At 44.0% G+C, this 25,092-nt stretch overlaps 2 protein-coding genes and 2 long non-coding RNA genes across 4 annotated transcripts; 3 read left to right on the top strand and 1 right to left on the bottom strand.

The window, feature by feature from the left end:
- Positions 1-11,013: 11,013 nt before the first annotated feature.
- On the top strand, positions 11,014-12,845 carry LOC122331391. The gene is made up of 2 exons (XR_006248180.1): positions 11,014-11,061; positions 11,378-12,845. It is a non-coding gene; the product is annotated as an uncharacterized LOC122331391 (long non-coding RNA).
- On the bottom strand, positions 12,458-14,559 carry LOC122331402. Its single transcript, XR_006248186.1, has 2 exons — positions 14,367-14,559; positions 12,458-13,936 (listed from the first exon to the last, which is right to left on the bottom strand). It is a non-coding gene; the product is annotated as an uncharacterized LOC122331402 (long non-coding RNA).
- A 1,068-nt stretch (positions 14,560-15,627) lies between these two features.
- fmc1 (formation of mitochondrial complex V assembly factor 1 homolog) lies at positions 15,628-17,416 on the top strand. Its single transcript, XM_043229074.1, has 2 exons — positions 15,628-15,777; positions 16,943-17,416. Exons 1-2 carry the CDS (start codon positions 15,664-15,666, stop codon positions 17,144-17,146), a joined length of 318 nt encoding a protein of 105 aa, XP_043085009.1. The 5' UTR covers positions 15,628-15,663; the 3' UTR covers positions 17,147-17,416.
- Positions 17,417-20,954: 3,538 nt separating this feature from the next.
- Positions 20,955-24,877, top strand: LOC122341283 (heme-binding protein 1-like). The gene is made up of 4 exons (XM_043234657.1): positions 20,955-21,032; positions 23,371-23,452; positions 23,518-23,698; positions 24,564-24,877. Exons 1-4 carry the CDS (start codon positions 20,955-20,957, stop codon positions 24,739-24,741), a joined length of 519 nt encoding a protein of 172 aa, XP_043090592.1. The 3' UTR covers positions 24,742-24,877.
- The last annotated feature ends 215 nt before the right edge of the window (positions 24,878-25,092 follow it).

Below are 25,092 nucleotides of genomic sequence, written 5' to 3'. Positions count from 1 at the left end.
CTGTTCACTTGAGGAGGATTCACGTTCAAGAAAGAATCCATGCGCATTAAGAGACTCTCACGTTGGCTGAGAGAGCTCAGTGAGCTGCTACCTCAGAAAACACTGCGCAAGTAGAAAAAACACCAACAAATCAAGAAAGCATCAGTTTGACAGCAGGAGCTGAAAACGCTCTCAGCACAAACAAATCAACCTCCAGATTCATTTGATTGTATCTGATGATGAACAGTTCATGTATTTTCTTTGTAGCTGACACATAGATTCTGAGCGCTGGTCCCGCTGTACCCAGGGGCGCTGGAGACTCCAGAGGCATCCCCAGACTCAAATATATAGGCGCTGGCTGATTTCAGCACAATCTGTAAGTGAAGTGACCAGACATCAAGATGTCATCCTCGCTCACATGAAACGTCTGGTGTTGAGACTAAACACCAAGAAAAGTGTCTGTTCTACAGCTCAGAGAACCTTATCTCGGTGTGGAGTGGGATTGGACCACAGTGCCCCGCATGTCATCTGCTGGATCGAGTCAATCCTCCTGCAGCTGTGAGAGTCACTCAGTGTCAAGCTGTTTTAGAGACTGCTGGGTCTTATGGCAGCTAGGTCCAGCGTGCAGACCCCTACAGCGGAACTTCAGGAACTAAAGGTATTTTCTTGCCCACGATCAAAGCGTCACGTGAGGAGCTGTACATGCTTTAGACACATGGAGGAAACCTTACAGGGAACCCTAGAGGGAATCTTACATCAGGTGCTGGGAGCCTCACTGCTTGGGGGAGCCAGTCCTAAGTGAGCGGTCCTGAGTGAGCGGTCCTGAGTGAGCGGGTCTGTGGGCGGTCCTGAGTGTGCGGTCCTGAGTGAGCAGTCCTGAGTGAGCAGTCCTGAGTGAGCGGTCTGTGGAGCAGTCCTGAGTGAGCGGTCCTGGAATGAGGGGTCCTGAGTGAGGGGTCCTGAGTGGCGTTCCTGAGTGAGTGGTCCTGAGTAGCGGTCCTGAGTGAGCCCAGAGGGCCTCCCGATGGAGTCGATGCCCACTCCTAGAAAGTGTCCTCTAGAGCCTGCTTCTCCAGAGAGTCATCCTGTTCCTCCGCCCTAAGGGAAGAGTTTGTAGATAGCCTGGAGGCTCACAGATACCTGCCTCCTCCACGCTGTGGTCTCAGCCCATCATCCGTGTAATCCCGAGCCCCTCCAGAGTCTCCGGGGACTGGAGAATCCCTCACCTTCACCTCAGCCTCCGAGGCCTTGACTTCGCCTCAGCCCGATGACCTTCATGGTCCCCCACCGATCCACCAGCTACACGGCCCCTCGTCTGTCTGGCTCTGACCTGGTCAGGTGTCGACCATAATCATCTCAGGACTCCACAGAATAGGGGCCCTTTAAATGTGATGGATGCCTTTCATGACTTAACTGAAGATGAAGGCTCTTTCTTGCATGAGTCTTTTATGATAAAGTGATATAGAGGTATAGAGGTTTGTTATGTTAAAAAAGGTTTACAGTAGTTTTAACAACTAGCCTTTTAATTATTTTTAATATGAACTGCATGTAGTGCATACCACATTTCTGTGCCACTGACTTTTGATGACAAAGAAATAGTGCATGACAAAACACATTGCACTACTTCATAAGATTGCTTCACTACTAGACTTTTGCTCAAAGTAGTGGAATTAAAGAACAAACAACTCTTTTTAGTGATTCGAAAGCTTATGACACAAGTAGTGTTTTCTCAAAGGAAGGGCTTGAATAAACCTTCTTTTCTAAACATACACTTGAGCACATGTACTTTAGAATATGTTCTTTAGTACTTCCTCGTAAAGATGAGCAGCTCGTATGTGCTAAACATAGCTAGAGATTCTTACAGATCAGTTCTTACCTCGATTCTCTCTGAGAAACACTTAATAATGATACCGTCATTAACATACTGTTTCATGTTATTGAACAACGGATCATTTTGTCTCAGGAGAACCCAGACACATGGCGTTATCGTAGCGGTTCAGGCTAGCGGTTAAGTTCCTCTTCAGGAACTCGAGCTGCGTCACAAGCGCTTCGGGAGCGCCTTCAGCGTGAGCACGCTCTGAACCACGTGTGAAATCTGTCCAATGGAGGGCTGCGGCGTCATGGGCGAGATGGCGTCACCGACCAGGAAGTATAAAGTCACGCTCTGCGCAGCTTAGTGCCAGCTTTCTGCTGTTCAGTAAGCGCTCTTTGTGAATTGTCTGTCTATATATTGTTTGTCTGTCCAGTTTAAATATATTATTTCAACTGTTAGACATAAGCTGAGGAGCTTAAAGAAAGTCTAGAAAAAGACACATCAATCAATCAATCAATCATTTTTTTATTTATATAGTAGCTTTGCAACACAGGTTGCATCAAAGCACTGTACAGTATAATGACAGGGATGTATAATGGCGAGAGTGACCAATTTCTTATTAAATGCAGAGAGACGGTCTCTGTAGTCAATTCAACGATAGTCACTAGAAGTTAAGTGTCCCCAACCAAGCAAGCCAGAGCGACAGCGGCAAGGAAACAAAACCCCATGCATACAGAATGGAGAAAAAAAAACCTTGGGAGAAACCAGACTCAGTTGGGGTCAGTTCTCCTCTGACCGGCCGCCCGGCACTTAACTTCCCAGTTCAATTTTAAACGCAGCTGTGTCAGGTAGTGTAAATGACTTAGTGTGTGCGTGTGTGTGTGTGTGTGTGTGTGTGCATCAGGATCTGGTGATTGGTCCACGGGCGCATCTAGGTGTTCTGGTCTCTGATGAACATAATCTCTGGGTGCTGATCCACCATCTAGTCTGGATACAAACTGAAAACAGATTGAGAAAGAGAACAGGACTAATATTAGCGTAGATGCCATTCTTTTACGATGTCACAAGTACATGCGTATTGTAGAAGTAGTGTTCCCGGTTCCAGCAAATCTAAGTAATGCAGCCTAAAAATCCTTTACTGGATTTGAATAATAAAAGCGTGTTGGTGTGTTATGTGTGAGAGCTAAGTTAAAAAGATGTGTCTTTAATCTAGATTTAAACTGGCAGAGTGTGTCTGCTTCCTGAACAGAGTTAGGAGATTGTTCCAGAGTTTAGGTGCTAGATAGGAAAATGATCTGCCACCCAGCAGTTGATTTTGATATTCTAGAGTATTATCAAATAGCCAGAGTTTTGAGAGCGCAGCGGGCGTGCAGGACTATAATGTGATAAGAGCTCGCTCAAGTATTGAGGAGCTAAACCATTCAGGGCTTTATAGGTAATTAATAAGATTTTAAAATCTATCTGATGTTTGATAGGAGCCAGTGCAGTGTTGACAGAACCGAATTAATATGATCATACTTCCTAGTTCTAGTAAAGGACTCTGGCTGCTGCGTTTTGGACTAGCTGAAGTTTGTTTATTAAGCGTGCAGAACAACCACCCAATAAAGCGTTGCAATAATCTAACCTTGAGTCATAAACGCGCATGAATTAATATTTCTGCATTAGAGGTTGAAAGCATAGGTCGTAATTTAGATATATTTTTAAGATGGAAAAAGCAGTTTTACAGATGCTAGAAACATGATTTTCAAAGGAAAGATTGCGGTCAAACAGCACACCTAGGTTCCTAACTGATGATGAAGAATTAACAGAGCAGCCATCAAGTGATAGAAGCTGTGTTCTAGATTATTATATGTGGGGTTTTTAGGTCCAATTGTTGTCCCGCGTTTCAAGTGGTGTGCTGATCCCTGCCCTCACTATATCACGGGTGAGGACACACACAGCTTGTGCGTGGCGTGCCTGGGAGCGGAGCCGCGCTGCATCAGCCCTCGAGGATTGATTGCCGCAGTGTTTGCAGCTACCCGCTGCAGACACTCCGCTCCCGGAGAGCTCTCTTTGAGGAGGAGCCTTCACCCGAGTGTTCCCAGGGATTTGGGACCGCTGCCGCGACAGGCGGAAGCGAGCGCATCTTTGGGGATCACAACTCGATCTGGCGGAGGGAGATGGAGGCGGGCTGCGTCCTTTTCTCTGTCAGAATCCCGCCAGATCAGGCGCTCGATCCTGTGTATGCGAAGCCCAGACAGCTTCTTCAGCCACAGGGGAGGCGTCCACCTGTGCTCGCTCTTCCTCCGAGGAGGTCGATGTTGTGCAGCGGTGGGCGATGGCGCCACTGCACACACGCCCAGTATGAGGAGCTTTTAGAGGTGTTAACTCCGTGCGGTAGCTAAGTTAAACATTGATTGGCCTGGCAGGCAATACGCTGAGCCTCAGAGATCTAGATTAGATGAAAGATTTCTGAGAGCAAAACAGCCACCTCTAAAAGGAGGCCTTCTGTTTTTTTTTTTTTTTTTTTCCCAGGCCTCCACAGTGAGCTGGCGAGGTCCTGGGCAGGCCGTCTCCACTCGTGTTTTCTCCCCACTGCTGTTGATCATTTTGGCAATGTGGCGGGAGTCTGGCTGGAGTCTTGCCTGCACACTATGGCGGTGTTGCAGGCATATCAAACAACCTGCTGAAAGAGGTCGACAAGGGAGAGGGGGTCAAGTCCGATGATATTGCAGAACTTTGCGTCGGACCGCTGACCTCTGCCTCCTTGCCACAAGACCAGACCACCACGTGCTGTGGGGCGGTCTATGGCATCCCCTTGCGGCGCGCGAGGCATCTCTGCTGACCCTATCCGGCGTGAAAGAGAGGACAGGGTCTGCCTGTGGGGCGCCCCCTGCAGCCTTCACTGGCCTGTTCGGCAACTCTGTCAGCGAGGTCGCCGACAGGTACCAGGAGGCTCATAAACAGGGGCGGTGTTCAAAAGTATCCTCCGCCGTACATCTCAGGGGCATCGGGACGAGAGATGCCCTCACCGCGCGTCTGGCTCCTCGTACAAGGCGAGGCAGAAACAGGCGTCGCCTCTGCGTTCCCCCTAAGAAACAGCAGGGGCGAGCAGCGCTCTGGGCCGGACTTCGGGTCCAAAAGATCTGAGGTCTTTCTGGACAGGAAGATCTCGGCCAAGAAAGCCCTGATGCTAGTGGCACAGGGCTACTGAGGGCTGCCCTCTCCTGGGAGGGAGATCAGGTTATGCATTCGCACCCGTTCCTCCTCAGGGGCCCTCGGGGTGTAACTCCGCTGTCTCTGCCTCGTCGTGCCCAGAGCACAGAGCCTTCCAGCATGTCTCCCCCAGCCGGATTCACCCGAGAGTGCGTCACGCGGCGGGGCGCGCACCCTGCAGTGGTCCACGTTTACATCTAGCCCGGTGTCTGCCTGCCAGTCAGCCACTTCAGGCCACCAAGTTACCTGTATCTCGCACTCCAGAGGTCAGCCTGAGGGGCTGATTCCCTTAGTAGATTATTTAGCAGCGTGGAAACTTCTGCCAAATGTATCTCAATGGGTCATGCAAGCGATAGAGAAAGGCTGATCGAATTCAGTTCGGTTTTCCAACCACCGACATTCAGAGTCACACACCGACAGTTGTCGGCCCCCAGCAGGCTCTGGTGATGGAACAGGAAGTAGAATCCCTGCTTAGGAAGCAGGCCATCGAGATAGTCCCTCCTCATGCTGTGTAATCTGGGTTTCACAGCCGCTATTTCATTGTTCGAAGAAGGATGGGGGTTGCGTCCCATCATAGATCTGAGTATACTCACTTATATCGTTGATTGGTTGATATTAGCTCGATCAGAGCAGATGGCAGTTCAACATCGAGATGTTGTTCTGTCTCACATGGGGAAGTTGGGTTTGAGACTGAGCGCCAAGAGGAGTGTATTGCGTCCCGATCAGAGGCCATATACCCAGGCGTGGTGTGGGATTCGACCACGCGATGCGGGCACAATTGTCTCCTGCTCGTAGTACGGTCGATCCTCCACGTCGGTCGAGAGAGTTAGGGAAGGCCAGTCAATCACTGTCAAGCAGTATCAGAGACTGCGGGGGCTGATGGCAGCTGCGTCCAACGTGATACCTTTTGACCTGCTGTACATGGGACCCTACAGTGGCGACTCAGGACCAAGGGTTTTCCTGAGAAACCCGCCACGCAAAAATCAAGCGTCATGCTCGTGCCTTAGACTTCTGGAGGAAACCTTGGTTCCTGAATCAGGGCCCAGTGTTAGGAGCTCTTTGTCGCGCATCCGCTTGCGGCGGATGCATTCCTAACCGGTTGGGCGCCCAGTGCTGAGCAGGCGCCCGGCCCACGGTCTGTGGCTGTCACCACCAGGGTGGTATATCACTCAGCTAGGGATGTTGGCTGTATTTCGTGCTCTGAAGCACTTTTGCCTTTTTCCATTCTGGCCGGGCCAAGTAGGGTTTGCGGACCTGATCAGCCTAGTATACGGTCAGCCGAGGAGCCCCTAAGGCGGATCTATTCTCTCAGGCGGGGAACAATAGTTCACCCTCTCCCGGAGTTATCGAAGCTGTGGGTGTGGCTCTGAGGGGGGCACAACTCATAACTTCTGGTCTTTCAGCTGAGGTTGTTGAGACCTTCCTCCAATCCAGAGCTCCCTTTACGAGGAGCGTGTATGCCAGGAGGTGGAAAATGTTCACTTCCTGGTGTGGAGACCACCACTTAAACTCAGTTAACTGCCCAGTAGGCTCAGTGCTGGAGTTCCTTCAGGCGACATTCTCCACCGGGTTAACCACTCCACCCTAAAGTTCTATGTGTCAGTCATATCTGCATATCATGACCCTATTGGTGGCCACTCAGTGGGCAGACACCCGTTAGTTACCACGATTCCTCTCGATGTGCTGAGGCTGAGAGACCTCCAGTGCGGACCAGAGTTCCCCCCTGGGATTTGGTTGTGGTGTTAGAGGCTCTGTATAAGGCACCCTTCGAGCCCTTCGAAGAGGTTCCCTTACCTGTCTTATCCTATAAGACAGCATTTCTCCTCGCCATCACCTCTATTTGGAGGTGGGGATCTGCAGGCCCTCTCCGTGGCCCCTACTCACTTGAACTTTGCCCCAGGCATGGCCAAGAGCTTTTGCATACCCACAAGTGGGTTATACACCTAAAGTGCCCTCTGTTACACCGCAACTAATCGTACTGTAGGCCTTCTGTCCTCCCCCCTTCCAGACCAGCTAAAGTCCAACTGCAAATGGGTCCAGTGCGAGTACTGGACATGTAAGTGCAGAACTGCGTCTCTGCGAAGGTCAGGCCAGTTACTTATTGTTTTGGTCCGACGGATAGGGGTTGTGCTGCTCTGAAGCAAACTATCAGCAGGTGGATAGTCGAGGCTATCCACATGGCCTATGAGGCCTCTGCACTCCCGTGCCCTCTTGGGGTCAGAGCCCACTTAACAAAGGATATGGCGGCCTCCATGGCCTATCTTAGCACTGTGCCCCTCGGGGACATTTGCAAAGCTGCGGGGTGGTCCACGCCCTCCAATTTTGCCCTTTGAGGACCCTTTTTCAGGCAGGGCCTTGGAATTATGGCGGCGTGGGCATCTTGTTCCCAAAGCGTTTGTGACGCAGCTCGAGTTCCTGAAGAGAACGTCTCAGGTTACAACTGTAACCATGGTTCCTCTAGGGAATGAGACGCTGTGTCCCGATGCCATACTTCCCGCACCCCTGTCGGCGCTTACTTCACTACAGAGGCTGGCGCCGGCTTATGAGTGTGACTTTATACTTCCTGGTCGGTGACGTCATCTGCGTCCATGACGTCGCCCCCTCCTTTGGACAGATTTCACACGTGGTTCAGAGCGGCTCACGCTGAAGGCATTCCCTGCCGCGTTTGTGACGCAGCGTCTCGTTCCCTAGAGGAACCATGGTTACAGTTGTAACCTGAGATGTTAATGTTTTTAATAGCATCATCATTGTATTCTCAGTGATCAAATAGCCATGAACACACTTTTAGTACCAAAAAACCTGTCTCTATGCAGAGAAATAAACATGAGATGAAACCAGGAGATGGCAGCAGAGGATCCTCGTTGTCTGCAGCTTCCTAGTTTTTACACGTATTATAAAACGAATATGATGTCAAATTGTAGTACTTTAGCACACTGACGTGTCGATCATAATGACGTTAGTTTAACGTTAGGAGTGATTCGGGGTCCTGAGCCAATTCCAGGTGTCTTCTTTTATGCCTCTCCAGTTTATTTATCACTTCACAATCAGTAATTAATCAACCTGATGCTGTTCTAAGGCCTATGAGGCTGCCTTTCTTTGGATCACAAAAAGACTTTAAAAATGTTTGCACTTTTAATAAACAGTGAACTGGTTTAGTCCGGGTTACTTGTGTTCACGTGACAATAATATACAATTATTGTGAAGTACATAGAATTATTATTATTGAAGAACATATTGGATCTTACAGATGTATTTTATTTATTAAAATCGATCATTATTATATGACACCAATCAATCATTTTTATTTCTATAGTTCTTTTATCAACACAGGTTATATCAAAGCACTGAACAGTATAAAGCAGAAGAATACAATGACAGGGATGTATAATGAAGAGAGAGAACAGTTTGTTATTAAATGAAGAGACGGTCTCTGGAATCAAACGATAATCTCAGAGGACGTACAGGACTATAATGTGATAAGAGTTCAAGTATTGAGAAGATAAACCATTCAGGGCTTTATAGGTAATTAATAAGATTTTAAAACCAGAACCAGACCAAACATCCAGAAGTCAAAAGACATCACCTGTATCTGTATAGAGCTTTATACCGTACTCTTGTTTTAAAGAAATTAAACAATAATCGTCAAAATATTGCAGTAAAATAAAATAGAATAAAATATTTGAATAATGCAAACCAAATGTAATTATGCTAAAAAGGAGTGTATTTATTCTAAGAGCACAAGTAGAACAATCTGCTCTCGACAAACAGCACTGAATAAATCATTCATCAAATAAACTTGATTTGATACTGTTCAGCGCTTTACAATCTGTATCGTTAAAAGTGCTATAAAAATAAAAGTAATTTACGCTCAGTATTATTGCATCTTGTTAGTATTAATACACTACAGTACTGAAATATCTACTGTTTACACACCTATCACAGAAAATGCTGCTATTTTAGTGTAAACAGAAAGTATCATTATTTGCATATTTAGCGTAACTGGAATATATCACTTTTAAATATATAGTACAACTGATGTACTATATATAGCATATAGTACTAGGTAGTAAGCAGTAAGCTAGTATACCTTTCTGAGCACAGGCATTATCCAAATGTGCAAGACCAAGCAAGAAAAACAAAAACCAGGCAGAGACCGAGACACAAGGGAAAACAAGGCTAGGCTAGGCTAGGCCACAGGGAAACTGCTTCATAGAGTGGCTAGACAACATTCAGCGGTTAGATCAGTAACTAAGCAGACTTTAAATAGATGAGTAACAAGGGGGCGGAGCTAATCCATTACCATGGGAACTAACAAGGGAACAAAGAAACATCTTTTAGAGGAGCTCAGTGCAAACAGAGAGGACTTCCAGGGGCGAAAATAAACAGATACATCTAAATATTAGTACATCAGAAGATAAGGGACACATGAAAAAGATGTGGCAAAAACAACAGAACAAAGAATATAAATTAAGATCTGCTTAAATAATAATCTGTTTGTAGGTACAGAACAGAGGAGAAGGTTACGAGGATAAGCAGTGATTAGAAAGAATGTAATGGAAAGTATGATTATTGTCAGAAGTATGATTCAGAGACAGATGCTTTAAAACAACGAGAGCAAAACATCACTGATATTCTCCACGAATCCGCAGATGATATGGCTTGGGATATCCTTGTACAGTATTAGGAACAATTAGACTAATACATAGAATTTTATAAATAATACATTTATTTTATTTCATTTTCTGTTTGTTGAGTGTATAACAGTACTCAGATCAGTAGAGGGCGGTCATGAGACAGAAGAAGAAGTATGAAACAAAAAGAAGAACACACAGACACACACACACACACACATACACACAGAGAGACACACACACACACACACACACACACACACACACACACACAGATCATCTCTATGAGTAATAAGTTTCATTTTTCTTCACGACTTGGAGTTATACGAACAAAAACATCTTAATTTCAGCTTTGTCTTTCAGAAAAAAAAAGTTGTCGGGGAGCAGAGACGCTATTCAGGTGAGTTTAGAAGATCAGTAGTAATAGTTCTCTTATTTTCTATAATTCTCTCTCTATATATTTATATGAAAAGCACCGTCTCTCTCGGTTTTTTAAAACAACAACAAAAACATCACTAAGACAGAGAAAGTGAAAGTGAAAGTTTCTAGATGAGAAACTAAAGGCTTCAGATGACTGATGAGAAAACACGGATGAGCTCCTGGTTTTAGGATGGGCTGTAATAAAGACAAGCCTTCATCAGTCAAACATAACTAATGTCACCTTGACTGAAGTCGTTTATTAATCGCATCTTCTTTCGTGTTCCAAAAAAGTCAGTCTCACAAGTTTGGACTGACATGACGGCCAGTAAATGATGCATTTTAACTTTCAGATGAACTTCTGGTTTGACCTCGGATCTAAATATTTGCCTTTTATGATTATCATTCAGCAGAAACCGTGATGCGTTCTGATGGTGTGCTGCTCCTCACACTGCTCTGGACCTTCACCGCTGTCTGTCAAGACTTCTATGATCAGGATTATTCTGACTATTGTAAGGGAATACTTTCTTCTCAGACTCTTGTGGTAGACGAAGTGCTTTGTGTTGGGAGTCAGTTTCCTTAAATGATGCTAATGCTGCAGAAGGGTTTTCTGTTGAATGACGGATGACGGTGTAAGCTGTGAAGATGTGACTGGATCTGTGGGGAAAGAAGTCTCTCTCACCTGCAGCATCTCTCTGCCGGATCTCTTCCACTGCTGCATTATGTTTTTTAAATACCACGAGGTCTACGCAGGCTCAGTGATCTGTAAGGATTGGTTTCCTCAGCACTCCTGTGAGCAGAGAAGCAGCTTCACGTGTAGATACACCCCGACTAGAGCGACTTCTTTCTGCAAACGTCATGTGGAGCCAGAAGTTCACAATTCACTGTGAACATAGAAGGTTTATATTACTGCTGTCTAGAATGAAATTAGTGCCTGTTACTCTATTTATTTTCTACTGACAGAGGATTAAAATCTGTTAACAGAGCCCTCGCGGATGGGTGACGCTGAGACTCCCAGCAAGACAGGTACTGTATTCTATTAGAGTTAAAGACTACTGAACACAAAATGTATGACAATATAGCTGTCAAAAATATTGCTGTTTTGATGCTTAAAATAATGATTGGTAATCGTTTGCTGGTGTCAAGCGGCAGAAATAAAAAACTACAGAGAATAAACAGCATGCTTAAAGCTCCAGGAAACTAGTATTAGTAATGACAGATCAACTTATTCTGATGTCTGAATGTTATATGAACACATTCTACAAATTCTAAGCGTAGCAGAAGTATATTGTGAATAAAGTCCAGCAGGATCATTTCAGCTAACTGTGCTATCAATAATCAGGACCAGTTCTCGTTGAGATCATCGTCTTCACTGGTGTGAGCTGCCTCGTCTTCATCATCTTCATCATCATCGTTATCGTAGGTTGTTTGAAGTGCTTCAAAAAGCGCTCTGGATTACGGAGGAGAAGTGACGGAGGTGCTCGAGAAGAACAAACAGTCATGACCACTAATCTTTAGGACGAACACGGCCGGGTGATGCAAGTTTACTGAAACTGATGAACTGTAAAACCAGCCAATGTTTGGCTATGTAAAGATGATCTGATAATTCAGTCCTCGTTTGGTCCACTACTTCAGTGTATTACTACCACTAGTCTTTACTGGACTACTTCAAAGTATTATGCAATAATCATTTTGAGTATCATATAACATCTTGTCATGCATGCCTTTTTAAGCTCATGTCATAATTGTATTTATTCACAAATTTTATATGGAATTATTAGTGTTATGAGAAGTCTAAATATGACCTGAAATCTCTTTTTATGATGGTTTTCCGAAGATGAAAGTCTGTTCTGGACTGAAGGAGGTATTATGTGTCTAGAAAGAGCACTTACAATGACTTACAAAGATACACAGCAACAATGTGTGTATTCATTCTATAGAAAAATGACTTTTTGTTCTCTTGTTTCTCATTTTTGTCTTGATGATATCCCATAATTTGTTTATGGGGTTCAGGTCTTCTGGCCAGTCGAGCACACCAACACCATGGTCATTTAACCAACTTGGGCAGGAGCCAAACCCTGCTGGAAAAATTAAATCAGCATCTTCAAAAAGCTGGTCATCAGAAAGAAGCATGAAGTGCTCCACAATTTCTTGTTAAATGGGTTTCAAAAAACACAATGGCCTCATTCTTAGTGGTCTCAGATTCTTGAATTGGTTTTGCTCGACAATCCTCATAAGGCTGCGGTTCTCTTGCTTGGTTGAGCATCTGGTTTCTGGTTGAGTTTCCTTCTGCTCAACTTTCTGTTAACATGCTTGGATACAGCACTCTGTGAACAGACGGCTTCTTTGACAATGAATGTTGTGAAGGGTGTCAATATGTCACGGGGTGGTTTAGCAGGAAGGAGCACTCGACGAGATTAAATAAACTTAAACAGTTTTAATCTTCTTCAAATCTTCTAGGCAGCCAGACAGGCAGAACATAAACCACACGTATAAACCTCGACGATACAAACACAGGACTTAAATACACAAGGAAATCACTAAATTAACTAGACACAGGTGAGGACAATGACACAATTAACACGAATAGAGGTAGGGAACACCGAGCACACGACACAAGACAAAAACAACAACAAAGGATCCAAAGACGTGACACAAGGATTGAGAAGAATAGTGAACCAAACTGAGAGACCTTTGCAGGTGTTGCAGTGATTAGCTGATTGGCATGTCACCGTGTTGTCATTTGTTGAGATTGGTGGGTTTTTGTTACATATGAGCCAAAATCATAATTAAAAAAAAGAATTAAATAACTAGTGTGTCTGCACTGAATTTATTTAACACGCAAGTTTCACAATTTGAGTTGATTTACTGAAATTCTGATTTATTGCGCTGCAGCTGTACACAGAAGAGGTCATAATAAGAGATTGTCCGTGTCTCAGTCTCTCTGCTGTAGTTCACTGTCTGAAGGGGGTTTAGTGGATAGTACGTCTTGTTAATTCTGACAGTAAGTGATTGCAAATTATTTGTTTGGTTTAAATACATCTGAAATGCTTGCAAAAAAAACATGTAACTTAGTTACAATTAAATTTGTTAAATTTTGTTCAGGAAGGAAACACTTTATAAAATTGCAAAAAATAATTGCAAAATAAAACCAACCCTGCTGATATCTATATTAAACCACTGTTGTGAAACAATTTGATTGGATTATGGTTTTGATTAAGCATCACAATGCATCTTTTCCTCTAATTAATAAATTACCATAGCAAATGAATAATCTACTGCATGGTGGCCGAGAAGTGAAAAACAAATCACAAATCTGAACACAAAATACATTTTTAACGCAAATCCCTGAATCACAATAACAATTCAGAAAACACAACAACAAGTTAAAAAAAACGATGACAAAACAGACAAACCAGAAGATGAAGACTGACTGGACCAAACACGTGACAGTCAAAGTGAGCTGGAACTGTGTGTGCGTGAACACCTGAGGATTCAGGCTCTTTTCCATGAATCAACGTGAGAAACACAGTAATAACAGAGAGGTTGTGCAGAAATACAGGGTGTATGTTAAACCTATGCGTGTCGTTTGTTTGATGCAAGAACTTAACCCACGATGGACAGGACAGAAGACACGTCACTGATGGGGACACTTGTGTTCAACGCTTGGTGTTGTATCTATGAGACCCAACTGACTGTGGAACACTAAATGGAAACAGAAATCCTCTTGCAGGTATAGATCAAGACACTTTGAGGTTATAGAAGATAAGTTGAGGCTGACAATGACTAAAACATCCAGGAACATGTCGAATTTGCAGTGAAACACAATCCATGTAACTGGGAGGAAGCATTACGACTGTTCCTCAGATTGAAGGAAACGGCAGGCCTTTGATCACAAGTGCTGGAAAGATGACAAACCACTGAGTGAAACCTCAGAAGAACTTGTTTAAGAAGTAAACACCGCAATACACAACGTATAACATTGTGGCATTGCAGGAAAGATGAACTGAGAATATGGATGTCAAGTTTGCTTAAATCTTCTGGATACTAAAAGCCATCTGTCTGAAGAAGACCGTATGATTGGTCACTTGAGTGTATTTCTAATCACTATGTTCAGAATTCTATAACAAAGCCAAAGAATTTTCTTGAACGGAACACAAAGTGTTTGTTCTTATTTATACGACGTACTACCAGGTTCAGAGCACACGTGTATTATTTATTACCTGTATTATTCTTTTGGAAGATAGATAAACTGTCAAATATATGATGTAAATTACATTAAAAAAAAACTAAATGTCTCTGGTAATCACAGCGATTGAAGCTGAACTTACTGCTGGTTTTGTCTCCAATAAAGACACGTCAGATTTCCTCCAAGAATAAAACGCAGGTCAGGTCAGTGATGTAAGGAGCGAAATCATAAACCTGTAATAAGACCGATCTGAGAAGGGATATCCAAAGGAACAAAAGGACTTCAAAAAGAGAGTAAACACCACCTGTGGCTTTATGACACCCTCCTCACCTCTGCTCTTCCTGCTTCCCCTCCTTCTGCCCAGAAGACTTGGTTTAAAGTTCATTAGGAATAAGGCATTATATGTCATGTGTCTTATGAACCTAATGTTCTTCACTCTCATGTTTGGTCTCATTTGAAAGGTCTCAGTGCGATTGGTAAATTGGTCTCAATTTCACAGTAATCACTTATATTATGAAGAAGATTAAGAACTTGGTAGAACTGTGTTCTGTTGAGAAGGAGGTGTGTCCTCCTTTTGAGTCTCTGAACGTGTTCCAGCCAGGTGTGACACTGGAGCACGGGAACCTAAACACCAAAAGGTTTATACAGCTACATTTGGGATCTCTTTGTCTGGTCTGAGTATATAAGGAAAGTGACAAAACACAACAAGGAGTGATTCTGTAGCCAGATCGGCCCGTAGTGTGGTGTGTGTCCTTATACCCCACACTATGTACTTTTTAAAGACCAGGTATACTGACCTTTTAAGTTTGTTTTATTTTGTTTTGTGTTATTTTTGTACTGCTGATCAGTTGTGCAAATGTTTATCAATTATACCAATTTGGAACCTATTCTTGCCTGGCAAAATAAACATTAATCTTGGTTAAACTTATTATATTATCTGAAATAACTTTTCTAGTAGGTTAGTGACTTCTGAGGTGTTCCTCATTGTTGGCGTGCTAGGGTGAGTCAGATCAACGATCGATGGATGGAGACGTCTTGAGATCTTGACTTCTGGCCACCAAACTACATTAAATATCAAAATATCATATAAAAACCCTTAAATCAACTTTTGGCCATACATGTCACTGAAACTTTCTACTTAATGCACTTTAATTGTCAGAAATTAGTGCTGAAATACAACTAAAGATTAGCTTTATGGAATACCAAGGCTGCTGGAACGAGAAATAAATAAAGAAATGTACAAACAAATATTATTCAATTAATATATAAATAAATATGCAAAGAAAAGTTAAATGTGTATAATTTCGTTTTATGTATTTATTTCCACTTTCAAATGTATCTGTTTATTTGATTCTAGCTCTATTTACTTTCGGTTATTAAGCAGACGATCGCTCCGGGATCGATTGCTCCGGTCTGCTCGGCTCGCGCTGTCTGTCGTGATGGCGGCCGTGACCTGTCGCGCGCTGCTGAAGGAGATCCGCGTCGCCAAGGGCTCCGGTTACAGAAACACTCCGCTGTATAAATATGTGCTGGAGCAGTTCAGGAAGAACCAGGTAACGGAACCGACACCGGCTCGCCGCGTGAACCGAGCGGACCGAACGATCAGAAACTCTGCTCTGGGGTTCACTGAAATAATTTCATTATGAAACACAGAAACAGCGACTCGCTAAACTTAGATCAAACGCACTTTGAACGCGTGACGTATAACGTGTCTTATCTGATGAAGAACGTGCTGTTTTGTTGAGACGCGGCCCGGGGTTGCCAGGTGCTCGGGTTTCCCGGGTAACGTGATAATCCGTGTTGCCAGATCATTCCCAGTTCGGCCACTCACCTGCATCTCAGAGACGTCTGCGTTCATTTGAGAGATTTCTCCCGCTGTTTGTTTCTGCAGTCTATCTATAGGACGACTCTGTCAGGTCGACGGGGATTGGTTTCTTTAAGGTGTTTTTAAGTGTTTTCCAGATCGACCGATCTCTAACAGACCTCTCGCAGACGTGCGACGTTGTGACGTCATCACTGCGCGACGGCGTCATTATCACAGAATCGTCACCGCATCAAATCTTAGTGAAAAAAGGAAACTATGTATAAAAAAACGCATAGACGTGTAAAATAAATGCATCATATAATATTCAAATATAAATAACTGTTTGAATTATTGAAGACTGTTTCATTAGCTAAACTAGTTTCTGAACAGTTAGTTTTAAGCAGTGTTTTATTAGTTAACTCTTAACACGCCGTCATCAAGCTCACATTTGATCCGTGCTTTTAACCATTTCATGCTTGTTTTAGGTTCCACACATTTAATAATTACTAGCAAAACCAAAAAAACATTTATTGTTTAAATACACGCCGATGTTTATAGAAACGGTAATAATGACCCTTCTGAGTATAATCTGATTTTGTGTTTTATTGAGCGTATGTTTGTGTAGGGGACTATAAAGTTTACTTTCTGGGTGAGTTTTGAGCAGCAAACTGTGTGTGTTTTGTTGTGAAGTGTAAAGACCTGGCAACCCTGACCCTGAAGAGAAACACAAGCTTGATTTACTGTGTTTTTCCACCTGAAGCTTTACCAGTGAGTCAGTGTGAGCCTGACACCGGACCTGTGTGTGTGTGTGTGTGTGTGTGTGTGTGTGTGTGTCTCTCTCTCTTGTGTGTGTGTGTGTGTGTGTGTGTGTGTGTGTGTGTGTGTGTGTGTGTGTGTGTGTGTGTGTGTTTCAGGTGACGGGCGCTCAGCTGTGTCGTGCGCGGGCCGAGGCTCTTCACGCGGCGAGCTCGTACCTGTGTCTGCTGGAGAGCACACGTCTGCACCGGCGTCTGCACCAGCTCTATCACGGCCGCGGGGAGCGAGGGCCCGAGGAGGTGGCGGGACTCGTGGGGCTCCGGCTCCCGACGCAGCCCGGCGGCAAGGGCTGGGAGACCTGACCTGCGCGTGTGTGTGTGTGTGTGTGTGATGAACCTCCACACACCGGACTGATGTTTCATGTTTTTGCATTTATTCGTAAAAACTGCTCAGTATTATTCTAGTTTAAATCATCTCTTCTTGTTAAAGTGTGATTGATTTCTGTATTTTCAGCATCATTCAGAGGATCTTCTGGATTCAGAATAATACACTGATTTATTGAACAACAAACCTTTCTGATTCTTAAAGAAAATAAAAATGAAAACTTCTGAGTTGATCTAAAGTGATTTAAAGAGTTTCTTCTTGTTCTGATCTTTCTGTGATGTGATGAATCTCAGGAGATACCTTCATGTCTCAACAACTCATTATTATTTGCAGATCTAGTCGGATGTTTTTACTTCTGTTTAATATTTGCAAAATATATTTTAATAATGTAGAAGTAACTGCTGAATCACAGACTCATTTTATATAGTTCCACTTCCTCTTATTAAGATGTATATAAATGTATGGTTTGAGGGACACTTCTATACAGGCTCTATTTCTGTGCTTTAATTTAGCAGGAAATACTCATTATTTAAGAAGAAACACTGAACATGAACTAAAAAGTGCTTCTAACAAACAGCTAGTTCCTGCTCGAAGTACAAGTCAAACCTTTCTTACACAATATACACTGAAAATACAATAAAAGCATTCTTTTTAAAATATATGATTAATATAGACACAATATACAGTGATACGCCAAAGTTTGTGCACCCCTGTAAAATTTTCATGATTTTCTTTCTTTATAAATCATTAGTGTCTGGACAAGAAGTTTCAGTTTAATATCATACAGGAGACAAACAGTGATATCTGAGAAGGGAAATAAACCTGATATGATTTATGGAAAGTGTGCAAGAATTATTTAAACTAAATTAGCCATGTGCGTATATTTAAGCTCCACAAAAGAAAAAACAACTCACTATTTTGTGCGTCCTCCTCTTTCTTTCAGAAGTAACAGCTGGGTTCTGGAGCCTTCAGTAGGTGAGATGTTTCAGAGCATGGACAGCCTGCTTTAAAGCACTCTGGTTTTCAGTAATGTTCAGGTCTGGGGACTGAGACGGGTCCAGGACGTTGTACGTGTTCCTCTTCATGAAGGCCTCAGTAGATTCTGAGCAGTGTTTAGGGTCGTGGTCTTGTTGAAGGATCCAGCCTCAGCGTAGTCACTGATTCCTGGACATTGTTCTCCAGAGTCTGCTGATATTGAGAGGAATCCATGCGACCCTCAGCTTTGAGAAGCTTCCCGGTCCCTGCACTGACCTCTCAGCCCCAGCGTGATGAACCTCCACCCTGTCTTTCTGGAGCCAGTGTTTTTCGTGGAATGCTGTGTTGGTTTTCCTCCATGTGTAAAGCCCCTTGTTTTGCCCAAATAACTCTATTTTAGTTCCATCAGTCCACAGCACCTTATTCCAAAATAAAGCTGGCTTGTCCAAATGTGCTTTAGCATACCTCGACACCGTTTGTGGCGTGTGCAGAGAGAAGGCTTGTTCTGCATCACTCGTCCATACAGCATCTCCTCGTGTAAAGAGCGCTGAACAGTTGTTTGACTCTGACTCTTCTCACCATCCTCGTCTTATCTGAGATTTTCCTTGGTCTTAACTAGAACTGTGCCTCTTGTCTTCTAATTCCTCACAATGTTCCTCACAGTTGAAACCGAGAGCGTTCTGTATCCTTCCTCTAAACCGTGACGTTCAGCAATCATTGTTTTCTGGACCTCTGAGAGCTGTTTTAAGGCTCCCATGTTGCCACAGAGGAGAAACACTAACAATTGGCCTCCTTTAAATACTTTCTCATGATTGGACTCACCTGTGTGTGGAGGTCAAGGGTCACGGAGGTTACCAATTTTGAGTTTTAATAATTAGTGCTAAAGGTATTGAAATCAATAAAATGACAAGGGTGCCTAAATTTACGCACATGGCTAATTTAGTTTAAATAATTCTTGCACACTTTCCATAAATCATATCAGGTTTATTTCCCTTCTCAGATATCACTGTTTGTCTCCTGTATGATATTAAACTAAACGTCTTGTCCAGACACTAATGATTTATAAAGAAAATCATGAACATTTACAGGGGTGCACAAACTTTGGCGTATCACTGTATATTGTATTATGTAGTGGCCGCATAAGTTTATATATTAAATTATTTAAAATGTAATTTTGTAACATTCCTGCTACTATGATCTGATATATGATATAATATGATAAAATATGATATGATGATATTGGCTACTTATGGTGGCTTTAAAAGTGTATTTAAGTACAGTGTTTATATCATTAATAGCAATTTTTTCCACATCAAAAATGTATCACTAATACTTGATGCTAAAAATATATTTACTATTGAATTGTGAATTTTGTGACATGGATATAATAAAATATTTAAACATGAATGAATAATCCAGTCACATTCTGTTCATACATGTATTTATATATCTTAATTCTGACAGTTCTGAGATTTAACCTGATTTCACAGAAAGATGTGTGTGTGTGTGATTCATGCGTTTATGACCTCAAGGTTAGATTATTGTAATGCTTTAATGGGTGGTTGTTCTGCACGCTTAATAAACAAACTTCAGCTAGTCCAAAACACAGCAGCTAGAGTCCTTACTAGAACTAGGAAGTATGATCATATTAGCCCGGTTCTGTCAACACTGCACTGGCTCCTATCAAACATCAGATAGATTTTAAAATCTTATTAATTACCTATAAAGCCCTGAATGGTTTAGCTCCTTAACTTAGCCTACACATAACACACCAACACGCCTTTTATTATTCAAATCCGTTAAAGGATTTTTAGGCTGCATTACTTAGATTTGCTGGAACCGGGAACACTACTCCTAAAATACGATGTACTTGTGACCTCGTAAAAGAATGGCATCTACGCTAATATTAGTCCTGTCTCTTTCTCAATCTGTTTTCACAGTTTGTATCCAGACTAGATGGTGGATCAGCACACAGAGATTATGTTCATCAGAGACCAGAAAAACTAGATGAGCACCGTGGACAGATCACCAGATCCTGATGCGCACACACACACACACACACACACACACACACACACACAGCTGTGTTTAAGACTGAACAGGAAGTTAAGTCCTGGGTGTCCGGTCAGAGAACTGGTCTCAACTGAGTCTGGTTTCTCCCAAGGTTTTTTCTTCTTCATTCTGTATGGATGGGGTTTTGGTTCCTATGTCTTCTTTGTTGGGGACACTTAACTTCTAGTGATTATCAGTGAATTGATTCCAGAGACCGTCTCTTCATTTAATAACAAACTGTTCAATCTCTTCATTATACATCCCTGTCATTGTATTCTTCTACTTTATTCTGTTCAGTGCTTTGATATAACCTGTGTTGATAAAAGAACTATAGAAATAAAAATGATTAATTGATTGTGTGGCAGTCTGACTGTGTGTGTGTGGGGAGTCTGAGTGATGGTGGTGTGTGTGTGGGTGTGTGTGTGTGTGTGTGTGTGTGTGTGTGTGGGAGAGTCTGAGTGTTGGTGGTGGTGTGTGTGTGTGTGAGTGTGAGTCTGAGTGATTGTGGCGTGTGTGTGTTTTGTGTGTATGTTGCTGTGTGTGAGTCTGAGTGGTCGTGGCGTGTGTGTTTGTGTCTGTGTGTGTGTGTGTGTGTGTGTGTGTCCTCAGGCTGGAGCTGCTGTGTTTCTGTGAGTCTCTGGACTCTATAAGCGCAGTGATCCGGTCTGTTCTGTGATGACAGCTGAAGCAGGAGGGAGGAGACACACACACACACACACACACACCTGACGGAGGCTCGTTTCTTCAGCTGCGTTCATCATGTTTGTCATGATCAAAAACTGGCTGCTTGGAGCCACCGAAGAGAGCGAGTATAAACTGCTGAGCACCGAGTGCAAGGTAACACACACACACACACACACACACACACACACACACACACACACACACACACTGTAATAAGTGTCTGATTGATTGAGGTGATTGTTACTGATAGCTCACTCTCTACACCTTCACTGGTGATCTGTCTGATAACTTCTGCATCAGTCTGAGGTTATGATTATTTCATCCCAGAAATCAAGAATCCAGTCTGTTGTGGGAGCTTTCTGAGTTTTATATTTCTGATGTAACACAGAAGTGTAGTATATATAGTACACTGGTAAGTATACCGTTGTTTTGTAGTGAACTCGTCTGTTAGTCGTCTGTGGCGGTGATCTTTTGTGTTACTCTGATAATATACTGGTGTTCTACAGACGACGTGTTTATTGTGTGATTGTTTTGTGCGCGTCCGTCAAGATTTAATCTCAGAGATCGAGCTGAAATGTCACACAGTCGTGAGATCTGAGCCGTTAAAACACTCGTAATTACAGCTGACACACAATACACACACACACACGTGCGTGCAGAGACACACACACGCACGCATTACGCACGGGTCAAATATGAATAATTAAACACATGAGCTAATATTAGCAAAGCAGCATTAATTACAGAGTTCAACTGACACCTAGACAGATGATAATTACAGCTCACACACACACACACACACACACACTCAGTGTTTGAGTGTTCCTGTGTGTGTGTGTGTGTGTGTGTGTGTTTTATGTGGCTGAAGGCATTTCTTCTTCTGAATCTGACTCACCACTCTCTCTCTCTCTCTCTCTCTCTCTCTCTCTCTCTCTCTCTCTCTCTCTCTCTCTCTCTCTCTCTCTCTCTCTCTCTCTCTCTCTCTCTCTCTCTCTCTCTCTCTCTCTCTCTCTCTCTCTCTCTCTCTCTCTCTCTCTCTCTCTCTCTCTCTCTCTCTCTCTCTCTCTCTCTCTCTCTCTCTCTCTCTCTCTCTCTCTCTCTCTCTCTCTCTCTCTCTCTCTCTCTCTCTCTCTCTCTCTCTCTCTCTCTCTCTCTCTCTCTCTCTCTCTCTCTCTCTCTCTCTCTCTCTCTCTCTCTCTCTCTCTCTCTCTGTCTCTCTCTCTCTCTCTCTCTCTCTCTCTCTGTCTCTCTCTCTGTCTCTCTCTCTCTCTCTCTCTCTCTCTCTCTCTCTCTCTCTGTCTCTCTCTCTCTCTCTCTCTCTCTCTCTCTCTCTCTCTCTCTCTCTCTCTCTCTCTCTCTCTCTCTCTCTCTCTCTCTCTCTCTCTCTCTCTCTCTCTCTCTCTCTCTCTCTCTCTCTCTCTCTCTCTCTCTCTCTCTCTCTCTCTCTCTCTCTCTCTCTCTCTCTCTCTCTCTCTCTCTCTCTCTCTCTCTCTCTCTCTCTCTCTCTCTCTCTCTCTCTCTCTCTCTCTCTCTCTCTCTCTCTCTCTCTCTCTCTCTCTCTCTCTCTCTCTCTCTCTCTCTCTCTCTCTCTCTCTCTCTCTCTCTCTCTCTCTCTCTCTCTCTCTCTCTCTCTCTCTCTCTCTCTCTCTCTCTCTCTCTCTCTCTCTCTCTCTCTCTCTCTCTCTCTCTCTCTCTCTCTCTCTCTCTCTCTCTCTCTCTCTCTCTCTCTCTCTCTCTCTCTCTCTCTCTCTCTCTCTCTCTCTCTCTCTCTCTCTCTCTCTCTCTCTCTCTCTCTCTCTCTCTCTCTCTCTCTCTCTCTCTCTCTCTCTCTCTCTCTCTCTCTCTCTCTCTCTCTCTCTCTCTCTCTCTCTCTCTCTCTCTCTCTCTCTCTCTCTCTCTCTCTCTCTCTCTCTCTCTCTCTCTCTCTCTCTCTCTCTCTCTCTCTCTCTCTCTCTCTCTCTCTCTCTCTCTCTCTCTCTCTCTCTCTCTCTCTCTCTCTCTCTCTCTCTCTCTCTCTCTCTCTCTCTCTCTCTCTCTCTCTCTCTCTCTCTCTCTCTCTCTCTCTCTCTCTCTCTCTCTCTCTCTCTCTCTCTCTCTCTCTCTCTCTCTCTCTCTCTCTCTCTCTCTCTCTCTCTCTCTCTCTCTCTCTCTCTCTCTCTCTCTCTCTCTCTCTCTCTCTCTCTCTCTCTCTCTCTCTCTCTCTCTCTCTCTCTCTCTCTCTCTCTCTCTCTCTCTCTCTCTCTCTCTCTCTCTCTCTCTCTCTCTCTCTCTCTCTCTCTCTCTCTCTCTCTCTCTCTCTCTCTCTCTCTCTCTCTCTCTCTCTCTCTCTCTCTCTCTCTCTCTCTCTCTCTCTCTCTCTCTCTCTCTCTCTCTCTCTCTCTCTCTCTCTCTCTCTCTCTCTCTCTCTCTCTCTCTCTCTCTCTCTCTCTCTCAGGATGGGGTGAGTTATGAGGTCTTGCCGCTATGATGCGTGTAAGCATGTTTGTGTGAGTCTGGAGGCGCGGAGCTTGATCAGGTGTCAGGTGATCTTCAGCGAAAGCTTCTCGACTACATGAGCGGCGACAACGAACAAGGTAAGCCACAGCCAATCAGAGCGCTGTGAACAGATTCAGCCAATCAGAGTGTTGTGTTTGTGCAGGTGAGGTGATGAACACACCTGTCCCCATCATCTTCACCGTGTTCCCGCGTGACGACGGCTCGTTAAACCGCCGGCTGGTCGCCGCTCTGCGTATCCCAGTCTCCTTCCAGATCAGCCCGCCCAACCCGACCGACTCGTCCATTCGGATCGAGGAGCGGCCCGGCATGACCGTCTACGTGCTGTACGTCCCGCACTTCAGCCAATCAGAGCGCTGCAAACAGATTCTCATTGGGTGTTAATATCTGTATCGTTCATCAGCTGGAACAAACACGTTAAGAATGAGAAAACTATTAAAATACTTTTAAAACAATATAAGATTGTTGGAATCTGAGCGAGGTACGACAGAGTCATCTGTTCAAACACTCCTCTCAAAAACATAGAGATAAAGATCATTGAAGATATGAAGATATTTAGCTTTCCTCAGAACATGAACAGCACTGATTACATCACATCCAAAACAGTCCCTCGAGGATAAGACTTTGGTTTCGTTGTCTTCAAGCACACACTAAGCACACGCTAAGCACACACTAAGCACACGCTAAGCACACGCTAAGCACACGCTAAGCACACACTAAGCACACACTAAGCTCAGGCTAAGCACACACTAAGCACACGCTAAGCACACGCTAAGCACACGCTAAGCACACGCTAAGCAGACACTAAGCACACGCTAAGCACACACTAAGCACACGCTAAGCACACACTAAGCAGACACTAAGCACACGCTAAGCACACACGCTAAGCACACACTAAGCACACACTAAGCAGACACTAAGCAGACACTAAGCACACTCACAAGCTAAGCAGGCTAAGCACACACTAAGCACACACTAAGCACACACTAAGCTCAGGCTAAGCACACGCTAAGCACACGCTAAGCACACACTAAGCTCAGGCTAAGCACACACTAAGCACACGCTAAGCACACACTAAGCACACACTAAGCTCAGGCTAAGCACACGCTAAGCACACGCTAAGCACACACTAAGCTCAGGCTAAGCACACGCTAAGCACACGCTAAGCTCAGGCTCTGTCTCCCCCTGCAGGCGCTTCGGGGGTTTCCCGGGAGAGAGCGAGTTTCGCGCGGAAGCCTCACGACTGACGTGTACGCTGGGAGACTCCGCCCCCTTCCTGCGCAAACAGTACCTGTGCTGCATGTACGACCCGCCCATCAAACCCTACGGCCGCCGGAACGAGGTGTGGTTCCTGCAGGACGAGCCCTGAATCCCCCGCTTACCCAGAATCCTCCGCGGCGTGTTGACTTCCAGTAGAGTAGAGGACCGCGAGGAAAACCTCTTCTTTTGTGTGATTCAGACTCAGCTGCTTGATGTCGTGTTATTTTAATAAACACTGGTTTATAGCGCGAACTGTTTGACCCCTCACTGCTTTTTCTCCAATCCTCGCCATTAGTCAAAGGTTTCTGAACAGTAAGACTTTTGATGTCTTTTAAAGTCTTTTCTGCTGCATTTGATACAAAGTGCAGCAAGAACAGAAGAAATGTTTGAGCAGTAAATCAGTATTAGTATGATTTCTGAAGGATCACGTGACGCTGAGTAAAAATCGCAATAAATATAT

Source organism: Puntigrus tetrazona, chromosome 3 (assembly GCF_018831695.1).
Source record: "Puntigrus tetrazona isolate hp1 chromosome 3, ASM1883169v1, whole genome shotgun sequence".
NCBI lineage: Eukaryota > Metazoa > Chordata > Actinopteri > Cypriniformes > Cyprinidae > Puntigrus > Puntigrus tetrazona.
This window is presented reverse-complemented; position numbering and strand designations above follow the sequence as displayed.